The sequence below is a fragment of the Pongo abelii genome, chromosome 2 (genome assembly GCF_028885655.2).
Source record: "Pongo abelii isolate AG06213 chromosome 2, NHGRI_mPonAbe1-v2.0_pri, whole genome shotgun sequence".
Classification (NCBI taxonomy): Eukaryota; Metazoa; Chordata; class Mammalia; order Primates; family Hominidae; genus Pongo; species Pongo abelii.
Window position 1 is genome coordinate 5,428,222 of NC_085928.1, and position 17,043 is coordinate 5,445,264.

General features: G+C 52.9%; 1 protein-coding gene across 2 annotated transcripts in view; it reads left to right on the top strand.

Annotated features, from left to right (window-relative positions):
- The first annotated feature begins 735 nt into the window (after positions 1-735).
- The window catches only part of CAND2 (cullin associated and neddylation dissociated 2 (putative)), a 38,637-nt gene continuing 22,329 nt past the window's right edge, over positions 736-17,043 (top strand). The window contains exons 1-6 of one of the 2 annotated variants that reach the window (XM_002813120.6): positions 736-866; positions 7,486-7,629; positions 11,302-11,456; positions 12,207-12,330; positions 14,058-14,323; positions 16,824-16,929. In XM_002813120.6, coding sequence (XP_002813166.5) covers positions 799-866; positions 7,486-7,629; positions 11,302-11,456; positions 12,207-12,330; positions 14,058-14,323; positions 16,824-16,929 — 863 coding nt within the window. In that variant the 5' untranslated portion in view covers positions 736-798. The remainder of the gene's footprint in view (positions 867-7,485; positions 7,630-11,301; positions 11,457-12,206; positions 12,331-14,057; positions 14,324-16,823; positions 16,930-17,043) is intronic. The other variant, XM_054551245.2, reaches the window with a different exon arrangement.

Below are 17,043 nucleotides of genomic sequence, written 5' to 3' on the forward strand. Positions count from 1 at the left end.
GGCTTGTCTGGCTCTGAAGCACACACTACTCCCTTTCCCATCCAGCAGCCTCCTGGCTGTTTATGGAAGGATTGTTGCGCAGGATATTAAGGGATCTGTAGTCAATCCTGACTCCATCCCAGATTCATTGGCTGTGTGACCCTCAGCAAATCCCTTTGCTTCTCGGCCTCAGTTGCATTGCTAAAAAAAATGAAGAAACTGACCCTGCCGTCCTGAGGGTTGGGGATGCCAGGCAGGGGGCCTTGTGTGACTCAGTTCATTCCCCAGATCCTGTGTAGCTCAGGGGCGGGCAAGCATCGTGGATGAGGGGATTGGGTGAGGGGTCCTTTGGTTGGCCTGACCAGCTTTGGTTGATAGCTCCTGTTTCTTGAATGCCTACAGATGAGAAAGCGGAGGCTCAAGAGAGGTAAAGTAACTTGGCCAAGGCTACACAGAAGAAGAGGCAGAACTGGGATTTGAACCTGAGACTCTCTGATATCATGTCCATGCTGCAAGACAGAGCTGGCACCTACGGGAATAACGAGGCGGTGGCCGGGTAGTGAGCTCCCCGTCTCTGGGGGGGTGTGCAATCCGGCGCTGCGCTGTCAGCAGGGCAGGGGCTGGGGCCGGGGCCAAGACCACCAAGCCAGGCCCAGGCCCGCCCGCCTCCCGCGGCCGCCATGGCCAAGGCGTGAGCACGGGGCGGGGCGGGAGCTGCTATTTCTGTCTGGTGAGCGCAGCCCGCGCAGCTGGCGAGGGAGGGGGCGCCCGCGCCGCCATATTCCCTCCCGCCGGCCGGCCCCGCGGCGCGCAGCCACAATGAGCACCGCCGCCTTCCACATCTCCAGCCTCCTGGAGAAGATGACGTCCAGCGACAAGGACTTCAGGTGCACCCCGCTGCCGGCCCCCGCCTCTCCTTCCCGCTGTGAAGCCGGGGGCCTTCTTCCCCTCCCGAAGCGCCAGCCCATCCCCCATGACCATGCAGCCCCCTGCCTCTTCTCCCTTCTCCCTGCATTAAGCTGCGCCCCCTCCCAACAGACCCACTCCTGCCTCGTGGTCCCCACCGAAGCTCCGGCCGTTCTCCCCTAGTGGCCGTCCTGCCCCTCCGCGACTCCAGTCCCTGCTTCGTCTCCCACTGTGCAGGCTTCAGCCCTACTTCTCACCCCCGATCAGAGCCCCAGCTCCACCCCTCTGCACCCTGCCTCGGCCTCTCCTCCCTAGTGTGTGTCCGGCCCCCTTCTTCCCCCGCAACTGATGCCCCAGCGCCCCCTCCCCCCCGCCCCCGCCACCTTCAGCGAGCCCACAGTGAAGCCCTACGCCTCTCCCTGGCGACCCTAGCACCTGCCTCTCCTCCGCATTGAACCCGGACCCTTCCCGGGACCGCAACCCCCAGCTGACTTTCTCACTGGCACCCTCGGTGATGCCTCCTTCTCAACATCACCCGGACCCCTCCCTCCCCCTCTCCCTCCCCTCCTGGGATTGTTCAGACCCAGCCTAAAGGAGGGGGCTGGGCTGAGTCTGGCTTTCCAGTCACAGGTAGGTGATGGTTAGGATGGGACCTTCTAGGTTTTGTGTGCCACTCTCCTTCCCCACTCCCTTTTATCTTCTTTCCCCCTCTCACAGCATCACAGAACCACAGGAATAGAGCTGAAAAGAACGGTGGAAACATCTGGTCCAATGAGTTTCCACCTGCATTCTCCGGGGAAACTGAGGCCCAGGGAGGAAAAGGGATTGGCCCATGGTCTCATGGCCAGTTCTGGCCCCTCCAGCTGAAAGAAGACCTTGGAGACTCAATGAACATTTTTTCACTTTATCCCCATTTTACAGATAGGGAAACTGAGTCTCAGAGGCATGAAGGGCGTAGGTTCAGTCACAAAGCCAGCAAGTGGGAGACTTAGTCCAAATCCAGGCCAGTCTAATACAGAGGCCAAGATCTTAGTGAGGTCCTCTGATTCCAGCCCCTTGACAGGTGAGGAGACTGAGACCTGCTCTGGTAGTCTGACTCCTACTCTTCTCCTGCAGCCCATTCCTCAGTACCCCTCAAGAGCCCCCCACATTAATAGAGCCTGGGATCCAAGGTCTTGGCTTCAGATCCCAGCTGCCGTCACTCACTGGCTGTGTGACCATGGACAAGTAACTTAACCCCCATGAGTCTCCCTGTGCTTCTGTTTCTATAAAATGGGGATAACAGAACCCATCTCTGAGGATTGGGGTAAGGATGAAATAAGAGAGTACATGTGAAATGCTCAGGTTCATAGCAGGCACTAGGTCGGTGCTTAATAAACGGACACTGTTATGATTCTGTGCACATCCAACATCTGCCATGCCCTGTCCCCTCTCTAGACCTTCACTAGGGGGATTCTTTGCTCTCCCTTGACCTCCTCCCTTCATCTGATAGCTCCTGTAACTCTTGACCCCAGGCAGGATTAGGTACCTCCTTTCAGCTCCCATCATGCCTCCCCTCGTGTTTCTGCTAGATCACTTTTCAGCCCTGGGAGACCCTGAGCTCCTGGGCCACCGGGACTATGCACTTCCTCTTAGTGCCCCAACACCTGTGCTGGGTACACAGTAGGTGCTTAGTGAATGTTCGCTGGGTCCCAGGCTCCCTACTGTGCACTCCACGTGTAATCTCAGTCCACCCATGGGTGGTAGTGATTGTTCTTCCTGTTTTCCGGAGGCTTGGAGGAGTGCAGTGACTTGCCCAAGGTCACAGAGCTGGCTAGTGGCCTAGGGAATTTGCGCTAGTGTCTCTCAGGCCTCTGGTCCAGTCCCTGGGAGAGGGAGTTGGCCCTGCCAGCTAGAGCCCGAGAAGCCCTTTCAGCCTGTCTCTGCCAGTGGCCTGGAGAACACTTAAAACCACCCCAAGCATGTGAGAATGGTGTCTATTTTTAAAGTCCGAATACCAGGGTGCTGGGTCCTGCAGACCAGCTGTCCAGGCGCCCGTGTGGCCAAGGGTTTCAGCCGAGTTGCCTCTAGGTTTCTCGGTAATGAAACTGAGACTGTGTCCTCTGGTTCCTGGAGCGGGGCAGTGACTGCAAATGGGGTCCCAGGTGGGGTGGAGGAGATCTTTGTTTCCTGTTCTTCCTGGGCCCTGGCTTTATGGGCAGGAGGTGCCCCGTTACCACGGAGGCTCCAGCAGTCAAAACTTGTGGGTCTTGCAGGAATTACCAAGTCATTTCTTGAAAACACAGTAGTATTGGTTGAAAAGCCAGGAGACCTGTGTGGTGGGCTGGTTTTCCGCCCAGTTTGCTGTTACCTTAGGCAGTTTGTGCAGCCTCCCTGAGCCTAGTTTTCTTACTACCTCATGCTAAGAGCTAGATTGTCCTATTGAAACCTCCCAAGGATACTATGAGGTAGGGCAAAGAAAAGTTCCCATTTTATATATAGAAAATCTGAGGTCCAGAGAAAAGGAGGTAGTTGCCCAATGTCACCTAGTTGATAAACAGCAAGACCAGTATACTCACTTAAAGCCAAACTTTGGTGCTCAAGCTCTTATCCACCAAATTATATACTTTTCCTTCCCTCTCCCATCCCTGCACACATACACGTATAAAACATGGCTTGCTTTCTCCGAGAGCTAGTGTCTGCAGGAACCAGGGGTGTCTGAAATGCTGAGGCATACCTCAGAAGAGTTGATTTCTGACTTCGGACTATTTGGCTGTAAGTTTTGTTAAGGGCTAGCGCTCTCACTACCTCTCCTCCTACTCTCACCCTCCCCAACAAAGCCCTCTGCAGACCTGTTCTTTGTTAGGCCTGGAGTCCCAGAGATAAACCTGATGAGCCTCTGCCCTCAGTGAGTGTACAGTCCAATGGAGAAGATGCTCTGGTGGCCAGACTTGTATTGCAGTGTGAGAAGTGCTATAAAGGAGGGGTGCAGAGTGCTCTGAAAGGATCCTGTCCAGGGAACCATTGTGCTTAGGGGCTGTGGATGTGGGGGTAGGGCAGGGAGGTCAGTCATCCTTGAGCTGGGACATTTGAGCTGGGCTCTTGATGGGTGAATAGGAGCTCAACAGATGGAGAAGAAGAGCGGGGATAGGAGGCCTATCTTGGGCAAAGAGGCACATCGCCTGGGTTGCCAGGCTGAGCTGGGCCCCCATGGACTGCAGCAGAAACACAACTTGGAGACCCTGCATGCCATCTCAGAATGTCCCCTCAGCTGAGCAGACGTAGGGGTGCATGTGCCCACCTCAGGCCTTGGCCTGGCTCAAATCCAAACCTCCTCCTTCACTTTACCTTTGCCCAGAGGTGGGCACAGTCAGTCCTGCCATCCTGCCCATGCTGCCAGCCCAGCCTCATTCTCTCTCCTAGCAACTTGTGGCTAATCTACCTGTTAAATAGGACATCGACCAGTCCACCCCTGATAACAGGGCACTGTGGGCTGCGGTGACATCTAGGAGCAGGTCTGAGTCTGCACAGATGAGAGCCAGAATCCCAACTGTGATAGACTTTGCCACAGGAGGCTGGGGTCAGGGCTCTTGGTTGATTTGCTCAACCATGCTGGAAAGTAGGGCCAGTGTGGGGTGGTGGAGTGGCCCAGCAGGGTCAGTAAAAGCTGGAGGCTTTCTCCGAGGCAGCCTCAGTGTCTCCTCGCTGCTCTGTCCTGTTTTCTCCTGAGACTCCGCTCTCACATGCCTGCAGGAGCCAGTCAGTGGGTGAAGTGGGCCTAGTGGGGACCAGGTGAACTGGGGAGAGGGCAGCCACAACCTGATTCTAGTCAGGTATTGTCACCAGGGATTGTAGGCCCCGTTGTATTCAAATATTCTGTTTTCAAGATAATCTGGAAGTCAGTGTTTTTGGTTTTTTGTTTTTGTTTTTGAGTCTCACTCTCTCACCCAGGCTGGAGTGCTGTGGCACGATCTTGGCTCACTGCAACCTCTGCCTCCTGGGTTCAAGTGATTCTCCTGCCTCAGCCTCCCAAGTAGCTGGGACTACAGGTGTGCACCACCACACCTGGCTAATTTTCGTGTTTTTAGTAGAGATGGGGTTTCCCCATGTTGGCCAGGCTGGTCTCTAATTTCTGACCTTAAGTGATCCGGCGACCTTGGCCTCCCAAAGTGCTGGGATTACAGGCGTGAGCTGCTGCACCCAGCCTGGAAATCAGTTTTTTTTTTTTTTTTTTTTTGAGACGGAGACTCGCACTGTTACCCAGGCTGAAGTGCAGTGGCGCGATCTCAGCTCACTGCAACCTTTGCCTCCCGGGTTCAAGTGATTCACCTGCCTCAGCCTTCCCAGTAGCTAGGATTACAGGTGTCCGCCACCGTGCTCAGCTAATTATTGTATTTGGGGTTTCACCATATTGGCCAGGTTGATCTAGAACTTTTTGACCTCAGGTGATCCACCCGCTTCAGCTTCCTAAAGTGCTGGGATTACAGGCGTGAGCCGCCATGCCAGGCCAAAGTCAGTATTTTTATGTCAACTCTCCCAATGTTCAAATGTTAACAAGTAATTTAAATTTTTGAAAACATGTTTGCAAGCTGGACACAGCTGAGGGCTACTAGTTTCAGGCCTCTGCTCCTACCTTCTTAATTTTGGCGGGAATGGTGCCCAATAATGGCCACAACCTCAACTTTCCATGGCTTCCAGCTTAGACGCCCACCGCAGTTTCAAATGCCTGGGACAGCATCAGGCTTTTGGTGTCAGGCCCCACGAATCCCCCACCTCTGGGTGGGTAGCCCTTGCCTCTGTTGCCCACCCTAGGTCAGTGAGCCAGTCAACTATTGGTGCTGGTCTCTAAAATATGCCTGTGCCCATCAGCATGGCGTAGGGCAGTGGTTTTCAAAGTGTGGTCCCTGACACTCAGTGTCATCCAGGAATTTGTTAGAAATGCGGATTCCTGGGCCCCAGCTCAGACCTGCTGATTCAGAAACTCTGGGAATGGGGCCTAGTATTATTTAACAAGCCCTGCTGGTGATTCTGATGCTGGCTATAGCTGGAGATCCACTGCTCTAAGGGCAGGGACTGAGCCGGTTCTCTGAGATGGGAGTGGACAGGGCTCGCCCTCCTCCATCTGTTTGGTAGACAGGCCTCTAGCTCTGACTTGGACACAAGGTGTCTGTTCAACCTTCTGGCATCCCTTGGCTGGGCGCAGTGGCTCACGCCTGTAATCCTAGGATTTTGGGAGGCCTAGGTGGGCGGATCACGAGGTCAGGAGATCAAGACCATCCTGGCTAACACAGTGAAACCCCATCTCTACTAAAATTACAAAAAATTAGCCGGGCGTGGTGGCGGGCGCCTGTAGTCCCAGCTACTCGGGAGGCTGAGGCAGGAGAATGGCGTGAACCCGGGAGACGGAGCTTGCCGTGAGCCAAGATCGCGCCACTGCACTCCAGCCTGGGCAACAGAGCAAGACTCTGTCTCAAAAAACAAAACAAAACAAAACAACCTTCTGGCATCCCTTTCTCAGCTGTTGGGAGATGTGGATGATGTCCTGTGCCATTATAATAATGGCAGTGCCATTTACTGAGCGCTCACCAGGTGCACTTAAAACCCCATGAGGCAGGTACTAGTCTCATCCCCGTTTTCAGACAGGTAAACTAAGGCTTGGAGAGGTGAAATGACTTGCCCAAGTTCACACTGCATAAATGGCTGAGGCGGGAGCCACCAACCCTGAAACATTATGCATTTAGCCAGCATGCGGAGCCATTCCTAGTCTGCCACCATGTGGCAGTTGGTGTCACACATATGTGGGTCTCCTTATAGCCCAACCATGCCCACTGCCCAAATAATCCACCGTCATGTGGCACTTAACGACGGCGAGACATTCTGAGAAGTGCATCCTTAGGTGATTTTGTCCTTGTGTGAACCTCATAGAGTGTGCTTACACAACCTAGATGGTAGAGCCTACTACACTCCCAGGCTATATGGTGTGGCCTGTTGCTCCTAGGCTACAAACCTGTATTGAGTACTGTAGGCAGTTGTAACGGAGTGGTATTTGTGTGTCTAAACATAGAAAAGTTACTGTAAAAATAAGATAGAAAAGATTAAAATGGCATGCCTGTATAGGGCAGCTCCATTATAATCTTTTTTTTTTGGAGTCTCGCTCTGTCACCCAGGCTGGAGTGCAGTGGCATGATCTCGGCTCACTGCAAGCTCCGCCTCCCGGGTTCACGCCATTCTCCTGCCTCAGCCTCCCGAGTAGCTGGGACTACAGGTGCCTGCCATCACGCCCGGCTAATTTTTTATATTTTGTTTAGTAGAGACTGGGTTTCACCTTGTTAGCCAGGATGGTCTTGATCTCCTGACCTTGTGATCTGCCCACTTCGGCCTCCCAAAGTGCTGGGATTACAGGCATGAGCCACTGCGCCCGGCCAGCTCCATTATAATCTTATGGGACAACCATTGTATATGTTGCCTGTCACTTGCCAAAACATCATTATGTGACACAGGACTGCATTTGACCTCGAATCTTTGTATTAAGGTCTACTTCTAGGGGAACCCTGAGGTACTGCCCAAATCCACCAGGGCCCAGGAGCTGCTCAGCAATCCTCCTCCGCCCTCCCTGTGCAGGTTCATGGCCACCAGCGACCTGATGTCGGAGTTGCAGAAGGACTCCATTCAGCTAGACGAGGACAGCGAGCGCAAGGTGGTGAAGATGCTGCTCCGGCTCCTGGAGGACAAGAATGGTGAGGTGCAGAACCTGGCTGTCAAGTGGTGAGTGCCAGCCTCGGTGGAGCAGGAGAAGGGGCCCTACCTGGTGTGGGAGCATCCTGGGGACCCTTGTCCCTTTGGGGTACAGCCTCACAGAGGAGACCTGCTGAGCAGCTCTTGTTGAATGGTACTTTAGTCTGAGTTTTCCCAGAAGAAGATGCTGAGACAAGGATTCAAATCTAAGTTTATTTGGGAGGTGATCCCAGGAAACATGGTGGAGGAGTAGGGAAGTGAGGCAGGAAAGGGAAGAGGACCAATCGAGGGTATGGTACGAAGCAAGTGACCACAGTGGGCCTGATGAGCTTAACCCCATGGGGACCTCTGCGACACAGTATAGGACATGCCCCTTGGACTTTTCCCACTCAAAGGGTAAGGGAGCTGGGGTATTAATCCACCAGCTCCCTGGTAGTCATTGGTTAAGGGCTGCTTCTGGGGTAGGATGGAGGGTTGTCCACTTCCTGCCACGTCCAGCCAGAGAAAGCCCTCAGACAGATGTAAATGCTGGGAAGGTCAAGCTGACACACATCAAGGTGGTAAAGGCTTAAAGGCTGGGTGCGGTGGCTCATGCCTGTAATCCCAGCACTTTGAGAGGCCAAGGCGGGTGGATCACCTGAGGTCAGGAGTTTGAGACCAGCCTGACCAACATGGTGAAACCCTGTCTCTACTAAATAATAATTTAAAAAAAAAGTTGCCAGGCATGGTGGTGCATGCCTGTAATCCCAGCTACTTGGGAGGCTGAGGCAGGAGAATCGCTTGAACCCAGGAGGCAGAGATTGCAGTGAGCCAAGATTGCACCATTGCACTCCAGCCTGGGCAACAAGAGCAAAAACTCCATCTCAAAAACAAAAAACAAACAAACAAAAAAGGCTTAGGGCACATGGGACTGGGAGAGGTCCTAAAAGCCCCAGCCTTAGATCACTGTGAGGCTGTGATCCTGAGACGTTGGCCAGTTATCTCAAGTAGAAAAAGACAAGACAAGGGTATGTGCAGAGCACATGGGAATGCTTGTGTGGTAGGGTCATTCTTAAACCCACACCTGAGAACCACTAGTGTAGGGCAGAGGTTGTCAACCTTGACTGCAGGTTAGCATCACCTGGGTAATTTTAAATAGAATGCCAGGGATCAAGGGACAACAGGGTGAGAGAATTGGGCACTGTCTCTCAAACCACTGTCTGTGAGCTGGGTCCAGGCATTCTTTTGGGGCATGTTAATGAATTGCAACGTGATCCCAAGAGCAGAGGGAATTCAGTAAAGGGTTTTATGTAGGAAGGTCACATGGAGAAGTTTATGAGCTGGGAATGTCTTTCTGGTCATGGAGTAGACTTAGGATGGGTTTCCCACCAGCAGAACCGATACCTTTTTATAACAAATAGTTTGTAATACCGTTTTCCTATTAGGAAATGAAATCCATACATTATAAAACCTACCTCTACACATAATGCCCTAACCATAACCATAAAGGCAAACTAGAAGGAATGTAGTTTATAGTAAAGTAGTGTGTGTTTCCATGTATGCGTGCTTGGGCACTGTGATGGTAGAAGTGATGAAGTCACGAGAAGCCTGCATCTACATGTGAACTCATCGTGAGTACAGATACAGACGGGGTGTTGGGGACTCAGGTTTCAGAATTGGAGGCATTGCTCTTAGTGGCAAGATTTTCTTTTTTTTTTTTTTTTTTTTGAGACAGAGTCTCACTTTGTCACTCAGGCTAGAATACAGTGGTGCAATCTCAGCTCACTGTGACCTCCCCCTCCCAGGTTCAAGCGATTCCCATGTCTCAGCCTCCTGAGTAGCTGACATTACAGGCATGCACCACCACACCCGGCTAATTTTTGTATTTTTAGTAGAGGCGGGGTTTCACCATTTGGGCCAGGCTGGTCTTGAACTCCTGACCTCAAGTGATCTGCCTGTCTTGGCCTCCCAAAGTGCTTGGATTACAGGCATGAGCCACCACGCCCAGCCAGGATTTTCTAAAGTGAGTGACCGTCTCCCAATAAAGTTTCCCAGAGAACAAAGTAGAATTTTCCTTCAATTTACCTGAAAATTGCATTCTTGGAAAATCTAGAATGTGGTATATTAAAAAGTAATGTAAAAAGTATTTTATGTCTATGTATAAAATGAAATTTTAGACTCAGATAATTATAGAAAGGCCTTTTGCCTATACAAATGCCCATTGGGATGTTAGAATCTCTTGCAGGGCATGGACAATGCTTTGTTTTACATTATTGTCTTTCTGCCGTTCCTGCTCCCCACCCCCTTAAAGGCCAGAAGTACTAACTCAATAGTTTTGATGACCAAGGACCCCCATAAATTGCCAAGGCGGTATTACTCCTAGTGGGAACCAGTGCTAAAGGAGGTAGGATGGAGGACTCCATGATTACGTAGACAGAGGAGCTGTGGAGAAGGAAGTTGAGAGAGCCAAGGTTTGAAAACCATGGTGCACATGCCTGTAGTCCTAGCTATTCTGGAGGCTGAGGCAAGAGGATCACTTGAGGCCAGCAGTTCAAGACCAGCCTGGGCAACATAGCGAGACACTAAAAAAAAGAAATTAGCCAAGCATGGTGGCTTGAATATGTAATCTCATCTATGTAGGAGGATCGCTTGAGCCCAGGAGTTTGAGGCTGCAATGGGCTATGATCACGCCACTGTATTCCAGCCTGGGCAACAGAGCGAGACCTCATCTCAAAAAAAATCAAGAAAAAAGAAAACCATTGTGCATTGCAGTCACCTGAAGCCCTTGTTGAAACCCTGTATTCCCTGCCCAGGGATTCAGATTCAGGGGATGGAGCAGGAAGGGAGCTGGGGCAGAGGATGAGACTATAGCACCCTGGAATCTGCATTCTGATGCACACCAATGTCTGAGAACCATTCAGGTAGGGCAGAGGTTGTCAGCCTCGACTGCATGTTAGAATCACCTGGGGAATTTTAAAAGCCCTCCCCCAACCCCCTCCAGGCCACACCTGAAACCAATTAACTCAGACTCTCTGAGGGCAGTGCCCAGGTAGGCATTTTTCAGAGACCCAGGTGATAGCAACTAAGGCTGAGAACCAGGGCGTCTAGTGCACTGTTTTTACACTTTCTGTGCATTGGAATCACCTGGGGACCTTGTGGCGCTACAGATCCTGGCTCAGTAGATCTAGGGTAGGGTAGGGCCTGAGATTCCACATCCTGAACAAGCTCCTGCGTGGCGTTGCCAATGCTAACCCACCACCAAACTTTGAGAAGCAAACCTCTAAGGCAGAGGTTCTCCAAGTGTGCTCCCTGGACCACCTACAGTATCAGCCTCAACTGGGAGCTTGCTAGAAATGCACACTGTCAGGCCACACCTAGATAGCCTTCCTGACTCTGAAACTCGGGGTGGGGCCAGCAATCTGTTTTAACAAGCCCTCCAGGAGATTCAGATGCACCTTCAAGTTTGAGAACCCTTGCTCTGGAGCACTATTTGGCCATTACCTGAGACGTAAAACACAAGAAGAAATGTAGGTTTGGGAGGTCCCAGGAACGATGTTGGCATAGCCAGAGAGTACCTCTTTCTGGCCAAACAGGGGCTCCCCTGATGATCTGAGGCCTTTTCCTCAGCATGTGTGGCCCCAGGAGCATGAGGGGACATAAAGGGGCAGCCTGACTCAGGCTGAACCTTGTGCCCTTGGACTCACCTTCCCATTCCCTGCTCAGCCTGGGTCCTCTGGTGGGCAAAGTGAAGGAGTACCAGGTGGAGACCATCGTGGACACCCTGTGCACCAACATGCGGTCAGACAAGGAGCAGCTGCGAGACATCGCCGGCATTGGCCTCAAGACCGTCCTCTCGGAGCTCCCACCTGCAGCCACAGGTACTCAGGTCCCCAGGACTAGGTACTGTTAGTATTTGTCCTAGTTTATGGTAAAAAACAAACAAAAAACCAAAAAAAACACTGAGGCTCAGAGAGTTGAAGAGACATACCTGAGGTCACTCAGCTAGTAAGCAGGGCAGAGAATTCAGGCCCAGCTCAGTTTAAGTTCATGGTTCTGTGTCAGTTAGGAATGCTTTTAGCTCAGGTGATGAAATCTAACTAACAGCAGTTTAAAGAAATCAGGGGTGGTTTTTCCTCACATGGCAATCCTGGAGGAATCAGCCATTCCATTTTTGTAGCAGTTCATTTAGTGGCTCAATATTGACAGGGTTCAGGTCTTGCCCCATGTCCCCTCCCTTTATAGGGAAAGCACACGTTTTCCCAGAAGCCCCCAGAAGACTTCCACTTATATCTCACTGGCAAGAGCTGGATCACCCAGCCACTCCCAGCAGCAAGGGAGGCAGGAAAGGAAGTGTTTAACTTTCCCTGCCTCCCTAGTGGAATGGGGAAAGGAAGAAGGGCTTGGGTGTGTGTAAGTCACCCAGAAGCTCAGCCATCAGCTCTGCAGCTCCCCTAGCTGTCTCCTTTATTTTGGCCAGACTCTGGGTCAAACCTGGGACCTCTGGAGCCCTGGTAAGATTCCCGGGGATGTGGGCTCAGGAACACAGCCAGAGCAGAGGCAGACTAGTGGTGGAGGCTTCCTTTCCCCCAGGCCAGGGCCTCACTGTGCCCACCTTGTGCCCTGTGCAGGCTCCGGGCTGGCCACCAACGTGTGCCGGAAGATCACAGGCCAGCTCACCAGTGCCATTGCCCAGCAGGAGGATGTGGCTGTGCAGCTGGAAGCCCTGGACATCCTCTCTGACATGCTGAGCAGGTGTGGGAGGCCACCTTGGGTATTAAGGAAGAGTGGGTAAAAGGGGACAGGGAGGGACTCAAATCACAGAGCTAGCACCTACTGCACACCAGGCCCTGTGCTCGGGGCTCCTTAATCATCCCAGCAGCCTCGTAAAGGAGAACTCAATTGTCACAATTTTACAGGCTCTGAGAGGTGATGTGGTCACACGATCAGTAAAACCTCCCACGACTTGAACACCTGCTCTGGCCAGAAAAATGTCAGGTGCTGGCCTAGTGTTGGGAACATGGGGTTAGATCAGTCTTCGTTATTCCTAGGGAGGAGTTCACAGACATGTATAAAACTGTGAATGGAGTAAGCACAACAGTAAGGATAAGAGCAGGGCTGATAGGAGCTCAGAGGAGCCCCCAGTCCAGTTGGGAGTGAGGAGCTTCTAAAAGAGGGTGCTGCTAGAGCTGAGCCTTCGAGGAGGGGCAGGACTTAGCTGAGTTTGGGCAGGTATAAAGAGGATGCTGGAGGGGAGACTGCCCCCAGTCCAGAAGGCAGAGACAGGGGAAGACTTGGGGTCCCAGAGTCTGCCAGGGGTCGTGGGGCAGGCTGTAATGTGGAGAGGTGGGTATGGAGAGATGAGGTGGAGGGCTGGCCAGGAGCCATGGGGCGGGGGTGAGTATTTGTGTGTTCTACTGTGATCTTTCTGCAGTGGAGAGTAGGTGGGAGAGGATTGAACAGGCAGGGTATTGATTAAGAGGCTGCTATAGGGAAAGCAATTCGGGTTGTATTCAGGAGGTAGACTCCACAGGACTTGGAGTGGGCAGGGGAGGCAGGGACTGGAGGCTGACCCCTAGGGTTCTGCCTTTAGTAACTGGCAGGGGCAGACAGAGGTGCTGTGATGGGGTGCACTCCGGGAGCCAACAGCAGGTGTGTGGGGAGGAAGGTGATAGATTCAAGCTGGGGCATGTTGAACTTGAGGCTCCTGGGAGGCGCTCACTCAACCACACACTCCATGAGGGCAGGTCCCAGGATCAGTCTGTCTTGTTCACCCTGGCTTCCAGCACAGTCCCTGTCACTTAGCAGGTGAACAGACAAACAAATGAAACCTAGGAGAGGGGGTTGGGTAGGACATAGAAATAAGGGAGGGTAAGGTGAGTGTGTTTCTGTAAAGTGAGAAAGAAAAGGTCTCAGGATGTTTACAGGACAGAAAATGCACGGGCCTCGTTTGAAGGTGTGGATAGAAGCTGCTGAGGCAGGCAGGGGCTGTGCTGTGTGCGCAGAAACCATTCTCTGGTGTTGCCTCTTGTCTTGAGCCCAGAGCTCAGCATCTCCAAAGGCACTAGGGAGCCATGGAAGGAGTTAAGCAGAGGAGTGACCAGGTGAGAAGTAGAGTTTATACTGCTCTGGTCTTAGCGAGGAGGATGGACAGAAGGGGATGGTATTGAGGCAAGGCCTAGACTTCCAAGAAATAGGGACAGCCTTACTAGATCCCCCATGCTTTACCCTATCAGGTCTTTCCCTCGGCTGGGAGCCAGGCTTTGCACTGCTGAGAAGTCCCTTTCTCTCTCCGCTTTCTCTCATGTAACAAAAGTAATTAAAATAATTCCTCCTCACAGTTGCAGGGCACCTCTTTTGCAAGGGTCATTGAGTTGCCATAATCCTGGGAAGGAGGCCGGGAGAGAATGGGGAGAGGGGCGGAGCCTGGCCCAGGCTGCCCGCGGAGTGCGACCGGCCTGATGCCCCCTCGTGCTCCCCAGGCTGGGTGCCCCGCTGGGCGCCTTCCACGCCAGCCTCCTGCACTGTCTGCTGCCACAGCTGAGCAGCCCGCGCCTGGCGGTGCGCAAGCGAGCGGTCGGAGCGCTTGGCCACCTGGCGGCCGCCTGCAGCACCGACCTCTTCGTCGAGCTCGCTGACCACCTACTGGAACGGCTGCCAGGCCCGCGGGTGCCCACCAGCCCGGCTGCCATCCGCACCCTGATCCAATGTTTGGGCAGCGTCGGCCGCCAGGCCGGCCACCGCCTCGGTAAGGGGGCGGGGCGGGGCGGGGCCTGGGCTGGCATGGTGGGCGGAGCTTAGGGTGAGTCAATGACTCGGTAAGGGGGTGCAGCTTGGGCCGCCGTGCAGCCAGGGCCTGAGGGTGGGCCGTCTGCCTTGGCAGGGAGGTTGGGGCGGGGCCTGGGCTGACGTGGTGGGTGGGGCCTGGGGCGGGCCGCCGCCTCAGCCGGTGCGGCTGAAGCCGCTGAAACGCAGAGGTTGGGGCCGGACAGGGCTTGAGAGGCGCAGGGCGGGCCCTGAGCTCGACAAACCACCCGGCCTGAGCCCCTGCTGAGTGCAGATGGTTCAGAGAAGGGGGTTGGATCAATCACTTCTGAGACCTGGAGGCTGGCTGGTAATTACAATTTTAGGTCATGCCACTAAACTGTTAGACTATGTTCTCTTCTCCCACTTTGACAAAGCTATCTTAGTAACAGCCCGTGAGCCAAGTTTGAATTTTTAAGAAACAATTTAATGTGCATACAATAAACCGCACTATTTAAAGTGTGCAATTCAGTGTGTTTTGACCTTTGTGTATATCCATGAAATCTTTCCATCACCCCCAAAAGCTTCCTTGTGTCCATTTGCAGTCCAGCTCTCTGCCTTGTCCAGGAAGCCACTGATCTGCTTTCTGTCACTATAGATTAGTTTTTTAGAAATGGAAAGCTGCAATCAGGTTTGAATGTATCCTCAGACACCTTGGAGTTCTGACTATACCAAGACAGTTTGGATAGAATTGGCCTACGGTCAGCCCCTCCCAACCCCTGGCTCTCTCACTGCAAGGGGCCTTGCAGGCACACGGTGGGGACAACCCCAGCTGACATGGCCACACCCTGTCCCATTTCTCCCAAACAGCAGCCAGCCCTCAGCCATCCTTGGTTGCATGGACCTGGGAAAGAGGCCTGTGCAGGCTCTGACAAGGGGTCAGGATCCACTGGGCAGGAAACTCGGGTCCCCAGATACCCAGACAGAATGGAGTCTAGGAGTGTTGAGGGTCTCTAGGTCAGCATGTCTCTTCTTATGCTGTGGGGAAGGGGTATGGCTGGAGAAGGGCATGAGTGGAGTGCTCTAAAGCCTGGAGACCAGGCAGGAACCCCTGTTGCCTGGTCTATTAGGGCAGTACCTGCCTCCCTTTCTCCTATCCACGGACTTAAACCTAGTAAAGGAAATTAGGCCAGGACATGAATAATGGTTTTGATAACAGATGCTACTTATCGAGTGCCTGCTCGTGCAGAGCCTGGACTAAGCTTTTTTATTTATTTATTTTTTTGAGACGGAGTCTCGCTCTGTTGCCCAGGCTGAAGTGCAATGGTGCAGTCTTGGCTCACCACAACCTCCGCCTCCCGGATTCAAGTGATTCTCCTGTCTCAGCCTCCTGAGTAGCTGGCACTACAGGCGCACGCTACCATATCCAGCTAATTTTTGTATTTTTAGTAGAGACGGGGTTTCACTATGTTGGTTGGTCAGGTTGGTCTTGAACCCCTGACCTTGTGATCCCATGATCTGCCCGCCTCGGCCTCCCAAAGTGCTGGGATTACAGGGGTGAACCACTGCACCCAGCCTTGGACTAAGCTTTTTTAACTTCTTTTTTTTTTTTTTTGAGACTGAGTCTTGTGTCTCGCTCTGTTGTCCAGGCTGGAGTGCAGTGGCACAATCTCTGCTCACTGTAACCTCCACCTCCCAGGTTCAAGCAATTCTGCCTCAGCCTCCCAAGTAGCTGGGATTACAGGGGCGCACTGCCATGCGCAGCTAATTTTTGTATTTTTAGTAGAGATGGAGTTTCACCATGTTGGCCAAGCTGGTCTCGAACTCCTGACCTCAGATGATCCATCTGCCTCGGCCTCCCAAAGTGCTGGGATTACAGGTGTAAGCCACCGCGCCCGGCCTAAGCTGTTTATCTTTTTTTTTTTTTTTTGAGATAGAATCTCGCTCTGTCTCCCAGGCTGGAGTACAGTGACGCTATTGTGTCTCACTGCAACCTCCACCTCCCAGGTTCAAGCAATTCTCCTGCCTCAGCCTCCTGAATAGCTGGGACTACAGGTGTATGCCACTGCACCCGGCTAATTTTTTGTATTTTTAGTAGAGACAGGGTTTCATCGTGTTAGCCAGGATGGTTTCGATCTCCTGACCTCGTGATCCGCCTTCCTTGGACTCCCAAAATGCTGGGATTACAGGCATGAGCCACCGTGCCTGGCCTAAGCTATTTATCTTTATATAATTTATCTTCACAAAATCTCTGCCCGGGAGGCATTGTTATCCTTGTTGTGAAGATCAGCTGACTAAGGTCAAAGAAATGTGACCTGCCCAAGGTCCCATAGCAGTTGGGTGGCAGAGTGAGGGCTAGAACCCACATTTGCTTGACTATGAAACCTCTGAGTTGAATCTACAGTGGTCAGGGCTGCAGGTGCAGAGACAGGCTGAGTGCTGTGGGCTGGGGGAATTCCGGGAGAGTGTCTGGCTTGGGTTCAGTGACCCACCTGGCCCTGCAGGGGCTCACCTGGACCGCCTGGTGCCCCTGGTGGAGGATTTCTGCAACCTGGATGATGATGAGCTCCGGGAGTCCTGCCTCCAGGCTTTTGAGGCCTTCTTGAGGAAGTATGTATGGTGGGGTTGCCTGGGGATTCCTTTGGGAAGTTGGTGGGGATGCTGGCCCAAAGCAGTAAAATTTCAGGACTCCCATTAGGCCCTGCCCCCCCACTCCTGTCCTGG